The sequence below is a fragment of the Chenopodium quinoa genome, unplaced genomic scaffold, assembly GCF_001683475.1.
Source record: "Chenopodium quinoa cultivar QQ74 unplaced genomic scaffold, ASM168347v1, whole genome shotgun sequence".
Taxonomy (NCBI): Eukaryota; Viridiplantae; Streptophyta; class Magnoliopsida; order Caryophyllales; family Amaranthaceae; genus Chenopodium; species Chenopodium quinoa.
This window is the reverse complement of record NW_018743331.1, coordinates 8,887,795-8,901,218: the sequence shown is the minus strand read 5'-3', so window position 1 is coordinate 8,901,218 and position 13,424 is coordinate 8,887,795. Positions and strand designations below refer to the sequence as shown.

Sequence of the window (13,424 nt, the reverse complement as noted above, 5' to 3'; positions counted from 1 at the left end):
TGTCAAGGATACATCAAATCTTTTATTTATACATAAGTTTGTTGGTGTGTAGATGTCAAGGATACATCAAATCTTTTTAATTAAGATGTCAAGGATACATCAAATCTTTTTAATTAATTGATTGATGTGTAGATGTCAAGGATACATCAAATCTTTTTAATTAATTAGGTTTGTTGGTGTGTAGGTGTCAAGGATACATCAAATCTTTTTAATTAAGTTTATGTAGATGTCAAGGATACATCAAATCTTTTATTTATACATCAAATTTTTTTTCACCAACAAATGTGTCATTGTTGGTGTGTCTTTTAGTATATAGTTATTGATTGATTGATGTTAGAATAACATGATTCAATAAAAAAAATGGAATTTCCTTGTTGTTAACAAGGATGTTAAAAAAGAGGAAATTTAAAGATTAAAATCTAAGATGAAATGCATAACTCCAGGTTGTAATTGTGCGCTCTTGTTAGCAAGAGGATGCTGAAAGAGAGGAGAAAGAAAATGGTGTTAAAACATTCTCATAGATCAATCCGGCCCGAATTAATGGGGTGAATACTTCAAAATTGGAGAGAACACTAGGGCAAGGAAATGTCCACCCTTAAAATGTATGTAGTGGTGATTGGCCTAGCCCCAACACCAAATTTAAAAGGTGATTTCCTTACCACTGAACCAACACTTGATAATTAACATTAGATGCTTAAAATATTCAACATTTGTATGAGGATTCTTTTGAGATAGTTGCAAGTATTTTAGATTGAAGAGAAAATGAGATAGTAAGACAGAAATAAGAAAATATATAACTGATTACATTCTAGTTTTTAGGTTTTTTTACCCAAACTGGCCTGGACTGAAAACCCAGAATCTTGTATTTTCATGGATCGTGAATCGAAGTTGAATTCACTGGACTCATACAACCCAGTTCAAGTCCATATTCATGTCTAGATTAATGTGTGCACAACTGCACACCCTAACACCCATGAGTGGCAATGATCCTACAAGACATTATAATTTGAGCTTGTAATATGACTACTTTAATTTATTAATGACCATAGTTGTATAGGATCCATAATTTATGTGTACATATCTTTCATAACTCTGTAATTACCAACCAATTACTCACAACCTTCAAGCCGGTGTAAAATCACATGAGCACCGTGTTGGACTGCAAAATCATGGACAGCGCCATTTTAGCTTCTGCAATTGCAAAGTTTTGCCCGATACAGATTCGTGGGCCCCAGCCAAAGGGAAAGAAGGATATATTCCCTTTGGTTGCCTTCGCAATCCCTTCTGAAAACCTTTCTGGTTTAAATTCATTCGCATCATCTCCCCAAAGTCTGGGATCACGATGCGTGTTGATTATTGAAAGACTAATCATAGCACCACAAGGGACCAATATGTTTCCAAGTTTCATGTCACCTTGATATATCCTACGAGATGTTGAAGTCACAGGAGGGTACAATCTCAGCACCTCATATAGTATCATAGTCACCTATAACAAAAACAAATACAATTAACTTGCAGGAAAAAAAAATTAATAAATAAATTACTAATGCATCTCTTTAGTTTAGAAAAACTGATAAATGTTCCTGAAATTAGCTCATCTTTTCTTTGGGAAGAGAATCAAGTTTAATTGGCGGAGGATCAAGTTTTGATCAAGTTGTTTCATTCAAACACAAGTGACTATACTATTTGAGAAAATACCGCCAAAGGTTGAGATAATTAAAAATTAAAAATAGGTTAAAAAAATCAGAATATTCCATATATCTTTTTTTTTCAGGTCCAAATATTTGAAGTTTTCAACCCCTTAGAGAAATTTTACTGAGATAAAGTTATAAGAACATACAATCTTTAAATGGTTTAACCCGTCAAAGTCTGGTTGATTCTTTCCAAATGTTGCCTGCACTTCTTCTCTTGCTCGTGTTTGCCAGTCTTGATGCTTGCTCAACAAAATCATTGTCCATACCAACAAGATCGAGGTGGAGTCATGGCCAGCAAAGTAGAAGAGTTTGCACTCATCAATCATATCCCGAAGACTCATTGCTTGCTGTTGCTTGTGACTTCCAAGACTTTGATCAGTTTGAGATGCTTTTAAGTTGGAGTCCATCAAAATTCCCAATAAGTCATCCTTAGGAGTTTCACCTGCCTCCATTGCCTTCTTACTCTTGTCGATTATTCCCATCAATACATTTTGTATATCAAAGTTTATTTGTTTCATCTTCCTGTTAGTCTTTGTCGGCACATACCTAAGATGGGTATGATTTGTAATGCAATGCACAAATATGCAAAAAATTCCAAGTGCAATAAAGCTTAATCTTAACTTACCTCCATCCAGGGATATAAACTGACTGAAAAAGGCGTATAGTAATTTGTGTCTGTTCCTTTAAAAGTTCAAATATCCTTTTTCCTTCCTTATAGCTACTCCCAAATGCAGCTCGAGATATAACATCTGCAGATAGGCTGTTAACGAATGGCCACACATCTACCTCAGAGGATCCTGTTTCAGATACTAACTTCTCCCATTCATTGACCATTTCAATAACACTGTCTCCAAACGCTGGAAGCATAAGCTACATAAAAAAAATGAAACTAACTTGCTGTGAGTTGTTACGAATACTATCAAAATCATAGTATGTTGTGTTTTACTGTTTTCAGAAGTCGTTATGCTGAATTGTATACTATTAATGGTCAATTATATACCTTAAGCTTTTCCATATGAAAAGCCGGGTTGATCAGCTTCCTGTGTTTTGCCCATTTCTCACCCTCATAGCCTACTAGTCCAGTAATAAGCAACCGAATAAGTGGGTTCAATTTTGCCTTTTGAAACTCGTTCATCCTATTGAAGGCATCCCTTATAAGCGCAGGTTCTGCAATATTTATAACTGGTATAGGCCCTAGCCATGTCCAAGAATTTTCACCTGCATTTATCCCCATTTAAGTCGAATATAACAAGATTTCCAACATCTACCATAAAATTCTTACTTTGAGGAACGTCAGGACATAACTGATAGTCCTCATACTTAGAAAAGATGCATACAAACTAAGATAATTGGATTATATATGACAGGCTGCTACGACACATATATGCTGAGACATCTTCTGTTGCTGATGATGGCTGTAAGATGGTGCCAGTCTTTCCTGTGCCAGAGGATTTAGCTAGTTATTTTAAGCGTGCAAAGTTTGTTCATAAGAAATATATGTCCAAGAATTATTTGTATAAAGAATTATTTGTATAAACCAATTGGAAGTTTTACAAATAAACCCCGTGCGATGCACGGTTTGTTTTTATTTTTTTAAAACAAAAAATTTTTTATTTTTTTTTCGTATATAAGTGATAAATTTGTTATTTTATACGTAATATGTTACATATCATCTAATATTTTTATTTTAAAATAAATTGTGAATTTCTTCTCTTTCGCTCTATATTAAGATAAAATTCCTAATATAAATAGATAATATTTATATTTAATTAATTCAAACTTTAAAATCTCATTTGCCAATTATTTTTTGTAGTTTTGTTTGTAAATAGATATCTATGTTATTATTAAAGAATTTTTACGAAACTAAAATTATTTATCTGATTAAAACTTATTTTTACTCATTGTCTATTTATTTTTAAAGAAATTCAACATATTAAAAATGGATTTTATTTTAAAGAACTTTATAAAACGAATTTATGATGGAAATAAATTCGAGTTATAGGATATTTATTACTACCTCCGTTTTTTTAGTTGACACGTTTTGATTTTAGCACTATTCACACACTGTCCTTTGACCATGTTTTGTGCTTTATATATAATGAAAAATATAGTCATATGGGATATTATTAGATTCGTCACGATATATATTTTCAAAATATCAACTTTTCATAATTTTTGCTTATCGGTAATTAAAGATATTAATAGTTGAATTTGTTCATTGGCAAACATGAGTAAAGAAATGTATCAACCGAAAGAAATGAAGGAATTAAAATTTATGATTAATTTTGTAGGTATGAACTATTAGAAATATATCGATAATAAAACTCTATACAATATGTTTATCTTAAAAACCTATCCAAAATTTGTTTACTTAACATCATATATCACAATAATACCTATTTGTCAAGTGTCGTTTAGTAACCGGACTTATATCCGGCTTTAATTATTTAATATTAGTGATATCATATTATATTAGATTGCTGCATTATCAACAACTGCTACATTATCAATAATTGCTACATTATTGATAATTGATATAATTGCTACGTTATCGAAAATTGCGCTACGCCAAGAGCAATTATTGAATATGTTTTGGAAAAATTAGAGCAATTTAGTAGTTCATACTTTCAGTCAATTTTTTAAGTCAATTATTGTAACTACTTTTCCGTGACAAATTCCAATACTCTATAGTGGTACTCTTCTTTTACTAAAACGCCAAATCGTAGACAAGATTTTATTTCAAGTTTACGTACCACGTTAATAACATATATTAGGTAATAGGTATCGATTCGAATGATCTCATCAGGTCTGATGAGGAGGTCAGATCGGATCGATTTTTAAAATTTAGTCATGCTAAATTATTATGTCCACACGAGTTCAAATCTGAATCAAATATATTTTAAATCGGTTCGGATCAAGAGGACACCTCTACTACTAATAAATATATAACCAATTAAACTAGTTAACATCCCCTAACAACCAGTTTAAAAATGAACAAAAAAAAAAAGCAAAAAAAACAACCACTATTTTATAATTCACAAATCAATAGCACTTATTAAATAAAAAGGCAAATAAAATAATTGATTAAGCGACAAAATGGGTACCTAAAAAAATAATGAATAATTGCTCTGTTTCTTCAAAAAAAAAATTAAATAAAATAAAATAAATTAAATTATTTCTGGAATTGGAATAGACTAAAAAAAACAAAACTAACCATGTTTTTTGATATGTTGTTGAAGAAATGGCAAAACACGATCAACATAATCATGAGTAAAAGGAATAGGTTTTTCTCTTGCTTCTTGACGCATTCTGAAGGTTTCTTTAATATCACCATACAAAAATTTGTATGAATTTCCTTTCAAACCCTGTTTTCTGAGACACTTTTCCATCTTTTTTGGATTAAACCATACCCAATTTAATGTTTTCCAAACCCATGTCAGAATTAGAATACAAAAAATTGCTATAAAAATATACCCAATTTTCATTTTTGATGGATTTTTGTATTGAAATTCTAAGGGAAATGGAGTAGATTGTAGAGGTTTAACATAAAGTGGAGGTGGAGGATAGAATGGTGGTAAACGTGTTAATAAATATCTTGAGCTTGAATTGCTTTTTGTAAGGCAATTTTAGCCTTTTTTTTTTTTTTTTTTTTTATTAAAGGAGATAGAGTGGGGTGATTTCATTAAAAAATAATAGTCATTTGGCACTTACAATCATACCTTAAAACATAAAAATTCTCAATACAAGTAATAAACACCTCTAATTAATGGCATCGCTTCTGAACTGCTCTTGAATAATTTTATGTCTTTGCATCGTTCTATACGGAGCTCCATTGATGTATAGTCGCGAAAATGATAAAACTTGATTGGTCATCAAGATCGGCAAATTTGCAAGACGAATCTTCTAAATCTGCACCCCTAAACCAATAGACCAGCAATTCCACAAATTTGCAAGACGAATCTTCCAAACTTGTATCCCTGCACAAACGAAAAACAAATAAACGAACAATACTAAAAATTCCACTACAAGGAACTGACTAAACCTTACATGGAGGGACTGACTATAATCACCATACTGTTGGTGATCTTTATTGGCTAAAAACATTAAATTAAAGAAGAATTTTGGGCTTACCATCGATAAAATCGATTGCAGCCCCTAAGTTTTATTGTGGTGGCTAGGTTTGAAGAGAGAGCAGAGAATTTTTTGGAATTGATAACTTGATGGAAAAAAAAAAGGTAGCCTTATTTTAATATACAAGGCTAGATAACCACGACATTAATATTAAAATATTTTTAATTATGCAAAATGTAAGTTAAGTGGTGGAGGTAGAGGTCTCTACTGGTTCAATGGGAGGGTATATACCATGAGAGGCGATTAAGATAATAATTGATAATTAAGTTTAGATAAAATAAGTAAAGATTTAATAAATTCGATTTAATTAGTATAAGATAAAATTATATATTTGAATTGCAAGTGAAGAGTACACTCTAGCAATCACATTTCACCCAAGTGAGTACACTCTAGCAATCACATTTCACCTTAATCACTAATTGGCTATTGGTACAGTGATGATTGAGATTACACTTAATAGAGAAGATTGTGTGTTCGATCCCGCACAACAACAATTGGGAGTGGACTGCAACCTAACCAGCTAGAACTGATTTTCGAATCCAAATTAACCCAAAGGATGAACAAAATGGAACACCAATAACATATATATATATATATATATATATATATATATATATATATATATATATATATATCACCTTAATCAACTTCTCTTTACCCTTTTAATCACTCAAATAGTCAAATCTCATTATCTCAAGCCTATATTAATTTCTAATCAGCTAAATCCACTACCTTAACTAAATAGATGATCAATAATATAATGTATACGGAATACTAACATAAAACTTTTTGCAGTGAGCCTAAATCTATACCTGCCAGCAAGCTTTTTGACTTAAATAACTAGAGTTTACCCATGCTCATGTACGGGATACACGCATGTAGTATGTATATTTAAGTGAAAAAAAAAAAAAAAGTAAGAAGAAGTGAAAGTTATTAAAGGGTGGTTATTGGTTATTTTTTTTAAATTGAGTAATATGGGTAGTTATGAGTAAAAAGGGTGGCTATTGGTTATTTAAATAAAGAAAAAATAAAATAAAAGGGATAGATTTTATTGAGTGATATGGGTAGTTATGAGTAAAAATGGTGGTTATTGGTTATTAAAAAAAAGGGGGAGGGGGGGGGGGGGCTAGAATCGCAAAGATGGGAATTTGGAGTGCTATGAATGAAAGTTGTAAAAACAACTCTTAGATTATACTACTGATATGTCTATTTTATATAGTGTTTTACCCCCATTTCTTGGTCATATTTAGGAGTATTTTTGGCACTATGGAGCCACTTTTATTACTAATATGCGTTTTCTAGTGTTTACGCAGTTTTGGTATTGTTTTATAGGAAATTGCACATTTGGAGCATTTTCCCGGACTTATTTGAGCCACTACGAGCGTTGGAGTAGGATCGCATTTATATGACCACATTCCGAAGCCCAAGGCCGAGTTGGAGCAATCAAACCAGTGATTTAGGGCTCGGTGAAGAAGAAGAGTTCGAGGCATTTGACCAAGTCATAAAGACCCGAAGAGGAAATGCGGATTGGGCCAAGAAAATAGCCCAATCGAAGTCCACATATGCTCGGAAGCTCGCCCGACCGGGTAAGCCCTCCGCTCGAAGGCACACCCAGTCGGGAGAGGAAGATAGGAAGGACGCACCTCCGCCCAGAGACACGCCCGACCAGGCGCAAGTTGAGGATCCCATCAGCTTGAGGCGGGCCCGGCCAGGCGAGATGGCGCCCGACCGAACGCGTGCTTTTGAGAAGCGTTTTTGCGACTTAAACTTTGTTATATTTTAGGATTTAGGAGCCTAAGTATAAATACACTTTGTTAAGCAAGATTTGCGGGGGCATCATCCATTAGTTAATTTCCAGATTCTTAGTTTTAAGCTTTTTATTAATACTCTTGTTCTTTCAACTCTTTTGGTTTATGCAATTCATTATTTCCGTTTATTTTGGTAACGATTTCTTCCCCTTTTATTCTCAGAAATTTAATTGCTTTGATTAATCATGTCTTGTTTAATTGCTTTGGTTAATTTAGATTTTAATATGTGTGAGTAGTTTTATTTCGAGGGTTTGTGGGGATCCATAAATAATATGAAGGGGTAATTTATTATTGTTGATTGTTAATGCTCGATTGATTTCTTATTGATTAATTTAATGCTATGCAATCAGATTTGGCCAGGTTTAATTGTATGAGTTATGCAATATTGATTCGAGATTCGAGAGATGAGAATTGATGTTTAGGCTTAGTTTTAATAGGCAGGCTATTTATAAATGGTTAAGTTAAGATTCGAGAGATGCGATTTAATACCGGTAGATTAATTCTGTGATTGTAATACGTAACGAAAGCCCTTTATGATCAGATAAATTGATGAATTGATGATTGATTATAGTGTTTTACCCTGGACTATTATTTATTGGTGAACCTATACCCTAAGCTTTGATTTATTGATTTCTCCTTAGTTTAGTTTGCTTTAGTTTATTTATTCTCCTTAGATTAATTCTCATAAAATCATATTTGTTACTTGATAATTTAGATTATAATAATGTATTAGAAATAAAAGAACATTGTTTCTATGTGGATTCGACCCTACTTCCCTATCTATTTTAGTTAGTGGTTTTAGGAATTAATTTTGATTAGGTGATACGACTTTAGCCTGTCAACTACCTCCATTTTTTACATTTGACACGTTTTGACTTTAGAACTATTCACACACTCCCTTTTGACCATGTTTTGTGCTTTATACATAATGAAAAATATAATCATGTGGGATCTTGTTAGATTCGTCATGATATATATTTTCAAAATATCAAGTTTTCATAATTTTTTCTTATCAGTAATAAAGATATTAATGGTTGAATTTGTGCATTGGCAAATGTGACTAGAGAAACAGATATTAATGGTTGAATTTGTGCATTGGCAAACGTGACTAGAGAAAAGTGTCAACTAAAAAGAAACGGAGGAAGTATTAAACTAGAGTGTATCCGTGCAAAACGCACGGGATATATATTTTACAAAAAGATATTAGAAAAAATCTAATAACAAAAATAATATTTCAAATATGGGAAGTTGATTTGATATAATAACTTTCTATTATATGTGGCTAGCTATTATGTGAGTTACTTTGTCAGTGTTATAGGGGTTGCTTGTTTAGTGTTATAGAGGTTACCGTTCAGTGTTATAAGAGTTACTCATTTAGTGTTATAGGAGTTACTTTGTTCTTTTGCTAGCAACCACATTGGCAGCTTTGTCGCACAAAAAACCTATGTGTATATATAATGTTTTTGTGTTGATGATTATTGAATTAATAATAAGATAGTTATTGGATGATTTGTAAAAATATTTGATAGTGTTATAGGGGTTACTTTGTTGTTTTGCAAGTTATGGCTAGTCGCATAGAAGACATGATGTTTTTTTTTATGATTATTGAATTAATTTTTTTTGAAAGCAATGATTATTGAATCAATAATAAGGTAGTTATTGAATGTTTTGTAAAAGAAAATTAAAAACAATTGGAAGAAAGAAAAATAGTGGAACTTATGGAAAAAAAATGAAGTGTACATAATTTAAAAATTGAGTTTTCAAGTTTTGTGATGAAAAGTTTGGAAAAAATGTGCAATTATAATACAGATTTATTTTAACATTGGGGTTTCTAAAAAAAATTCATTAAATAATATAATAAAATCAGTAGGTTTTTTTTTTTATATATTAAGTAAAATGGATAGTATGTGTTTTATTAGAAAAAGAATAAAAATAGTAGAAGTGAAATTTTTTTTTTTGGAAGTTAATTGGAGGGTTTTTTTTTTTTTAAAAAAAAAAGTTAGAGAGGTGGAAGTTATTTGAGGATAGTGAAAAAAAAAGGAAAAAAAAAGGAGTGCATGAGAATTGAGTGAGGATTTGGAGTGTTGTGGTGAAGTGTTGCAAAAAGTTTCTTAAATTATATATAAGACTAGTATGTGTCCGTGCTAATGCACGGGTTATAATTAATGATAGGATTTAAAAATTAAAAAAAAAATTATATTTATGTATAATAGTTGTACAAAACAGCCAAAAAGAAAAAAGAAAATTACAATTTCACTTTTTAAATTATCGATAGGTAGGAATCAAAATTATCAAAACCGGGATTCTACTTTGAATCGGAAGGGGCTCTCAGAAACGAATCGAATCGTAGAATAGTAAGATTCTACGGACATGCATAATAAAGACGCCATATCCAAATTAATTAAATATATTTAAATTATGCGTTTAAAACCTAATTATTAAAAGAAAGTAGTTGTTTACCCATTAAACAACCAATAATTTACACTTTATATTTATAAATAACTTTGTAGGCATGTTTTAAACTTGTAAGACTTTCGCCAGTTAAGAAAAACATGTAACATCGAGTAGAATCGTACATCGAATCGTATGACATACATGAATTGTATAATTTTAAGATTCTAAGATTTAAATCGGGATTTTTAAAACAACGGTAGAAATGTAGGAGATCACAATTATAATGTAATCGCAAAAGCAATGTATTCATTTTTACCTATTTTACCTTAACTGAATCTATATGTACTTATTAGAACTTGTATAAACATATTTTAGTTATAATTTGAACCTAGAGTAACCCTTACGTATCATTATTAGTTTTTAGTTATATAAGTTTTTATGAATTTTTTAGACTTGGAATAAGTGAGCATTTTTATTGAGTTACATTAATAGTCAGTCTTTAAAAAAATAATGATCGTGGTTGTCGCTATAAATAATGGGGAGGGTTTTTTTTTAAGAATTTTTAAGTTAATTAGATAAAATGTAGATAGAGTGATAAAGTTATTTAGAAACATAGCTATTATTATAGTACAGAAAATAAAATGCACATAGCTGAATACTAAAAAAAAATACTAAACCTCATAATATTACGACAGGAACATAGATAATAGTAGTTGGTCTAACTCATGATGAATAGTAAGTTATTTTAAAAACTGTATGCCCATAATGAACCACTATTGATAAAACATGATTTTTAGCATAATCAAAGTCTTAGCAAATCACCACTGGCCTTAGGGGTGTACATAAACAAGATCGGACCTGAAAACCGACCTGAACCGGATCTGTTGGGACCATACCTGATCCGGACCTGTAGATTCAGGTCCGGTCTCGGTCCTTGAAATTCAAGGTTTCTGGTTTTGGTCCGGATCAGGTCCAAAACAGGGGTTTTCAGGTCCGGACCTGAAACCCGGATTTTATATATATATATATATATATATATATAATAATAATAATAATAATAATAATAATAATAATAATAATAATAATAATAATAATAATATAAAAGCCTAAACCTAATACTTGAACGCCTCCTCTCCTCTCACCTTTTCTCTCTCTTCCTCTCCTCCTCTTTGATTCTCAGTCTCCCCTCTTCCTCTCCTCCTCTCTGATTCTCAGTCTCACCTTTTCTCTCTGATTCTCAGCGGCTCCTCGCCTCTCCTCACTTCCTCAGTCCTCAACTCCTCTAGTCCTCTCTCTTCCTCTCCTCTTCTCTCTCTTCCAAGCTCCAGCGTCGTGGGATTGGAGCACCGTCGTCCACTGTCAAAGCACCATTGTCCACCATCGTCCACCATTTTCCGTCACCAGAGTTTATTTGTATATTAGTTTTAGTTTAATATAGGTTAGTATAGATCTACTTTTATTTTTCACATAATTTACGATTATAATTATCTTTTTTAATGAAATTGTAATGTAAAATTATAAATTTTGTAATGTAAGTTTGTTGATCTATTTTTTCGGAATTTTCTGTTTTTTTGCCTCGGATTTTCTGACAATTTTACGTATAATTTATTTTTTTCGATTTTTTCGTTCGTTTTTTTTGTTTTTTGTTTGGATGAATGTGTGGAATCTGGGTTTTTTTTTTTTTTTTTTTTTTTTTTTTTTGTTTTTCTAGGTTGTGGGTGCGGTGGACGCCTGGACGGTGGTGGGTTTTTTTTTTTCAATTTTTTTGTTTTTTTTGGTTCTGGGTGGGTATCGGTGGATCTGGGTTGTTGGGGTTATGGTGTCTAGGTTAAGGTGGTTAAGGGGTGAGCTGGGGTTGTTGGGGTTATGGTGTCCGATTTTGGACCGGTGTACAACCCTAACTGGCCTAATTAATGTTCAAAATTTAACACAAAAGATAATCAATCTACATATAAATTTATTGATATAAATTTTCCACCAAAAACTACAATCATAATAAAATTGGCATAATATAATCGTAATATGCTATGACCCATCAAACATAATAGAAAACATAATGATATAGATATAAGAGAAAGTAAAACTTCATACTATTATTTACAACCCAGAATTATGTTTTGATGGAAAACGCAAAATCCCAAATATTGTTCGTCTAAACGAAATATTATTTCATCCAAGTAATGATCTTAACATTAAGATCAACCCAAATAAAATGCCCATCAAACTCAACTGCTTCATAAGCCTCCTACCCATGCTCATCATCAAGAATGTGTTCCAATCTATTTACATCAAAGTAACCATGTAAGTAACAGGAATTTATTCTCAATTACATTAAAGTAGGACTATTAGACTCATGTAATCATACGAAAAACACAACATATATGTAGCAATGTAGCACTATCAGATTCATATATTTGCCAATATTGTGCAACTAAAAACTTCCTTAATGAAACAAAAAACTTTTTTTTGTTTTTTTTTATTAATCACCCAACTGGCTTCAAAAGCAAAGATGGGAAATCTTAAGAAATTATAAACCATGAAAGAGTAGGAAAGAATATTGAAAAGAAGAGAGAAAGAGGAAACTGGCCTCTTGTATTTTAATTGTATCAAAGTATAAAATCCCAAAATTAAAAATTGAAGATGTACATGGGAAATTGAGTAGTTTTGCAGTTCTCCTCATTTTATGGTAACTACTATAGTATGCTACGCATATTAAGTAAGGAAGTTTTTTTTAGTTTTTTTTTTTTTTTTTTTTTTTTTTTTTTTTTTTTTTGAATTTTAAATTGGCTTGTAGTGTTGGAGAGATTTTAGATTTAGGTGGGATTGATTGAGAGAGTAGGATTGGGGTTTTGGAGAAACCACATTAAAATGACTCTTAAATTATATATTAGATAAATTGTTATTATATATGCATATAATGTAGTGTAGTGGCAAATTAATAGTGTGTCTTGTAAGCGTAGATAAAAGCCTCAATTTAAAATTAAAGGAAAATAATGTGTACTTACTTGTAGTGTGTAATAATTTAAGATAAAGGCGAAAAGTAGTCAATGAAGTGATTTATGTACTGTAAAAAATGTAACAATATAAAAATTAATAAACCATATTGATTAGGGGATTTTTATCCACCTATCACCGTCTGACAAGTGGACCAACCAGGTTCCGCCACGTGTCCTTCACGTAGGCCAATAGGAGCCTGCCACGTGTCAATCACAGATACGTCCTCTACGGACCAATTGAGACACGCCACGTGTCCACCCATGCCAAATGGGAAAACCGGCCAACAAGGCCCAATCCCTGTTTAGAGGCCCAGTCAGCCCTAGGTTTACCCTAAACCTAGAGAGTGGCCCGCTTCCCGAGGTTATAAATACCCCTCTTAATCCTCATTAAGAGAGGGAGG

At 31.6% G+C, this 13,424-nt stretch overlaps 1 protein-coding gene across 3 annotated transcripts; it reads right to left on the bottom strand.

Moving 5' to 3' along the window:
• Positions 1 to 768: 768 nt before the first annotated feature.
• Positions 769 to 5,913, bottom strand: LOC110737897 (cytochrome P450 72A14-like). Of its 3 annotated transcripts, none has more exons than XM_021918244.1 (6): positions 5,826 to 5,913; positions 4,909 to 5,671; positions 2,695 to 2,912; positions 2,320 to 2,564; positions 1,841 to 2,240; positions 769 to 1,486 (listed from the first exon to the last, which is right to left on the bottom strand). In XM_021918244.1, the coding sequence occupies exons 2-6, from the start codon at positions 5,177 to 5,179 to the stop codon at positions 1,139 to 1,141; spliced, it is 1,482 nt and encodes a 493-aa protein (XP_021773936.1). In that variant the 5' UTR covers positions 5,180 to 5,671; positions 5,826 to 5,913; the 3' UTR covers positions 769 to 1,138. The 3 variants fall into 3 exon arrangements, with proteins under 3 accessions (XP_021773936.1, XP_021773938.1, XP_021773937.1); XM_021918246.1 differs by having other exon boundaries at positions 5,452 to 5,671; XM_021918245.1 differs by having other exon boundaries at positions 5,742 to 5,906.
• Positions 5,914 to 13,424: the final 7,511 nt, after the last annotated feature.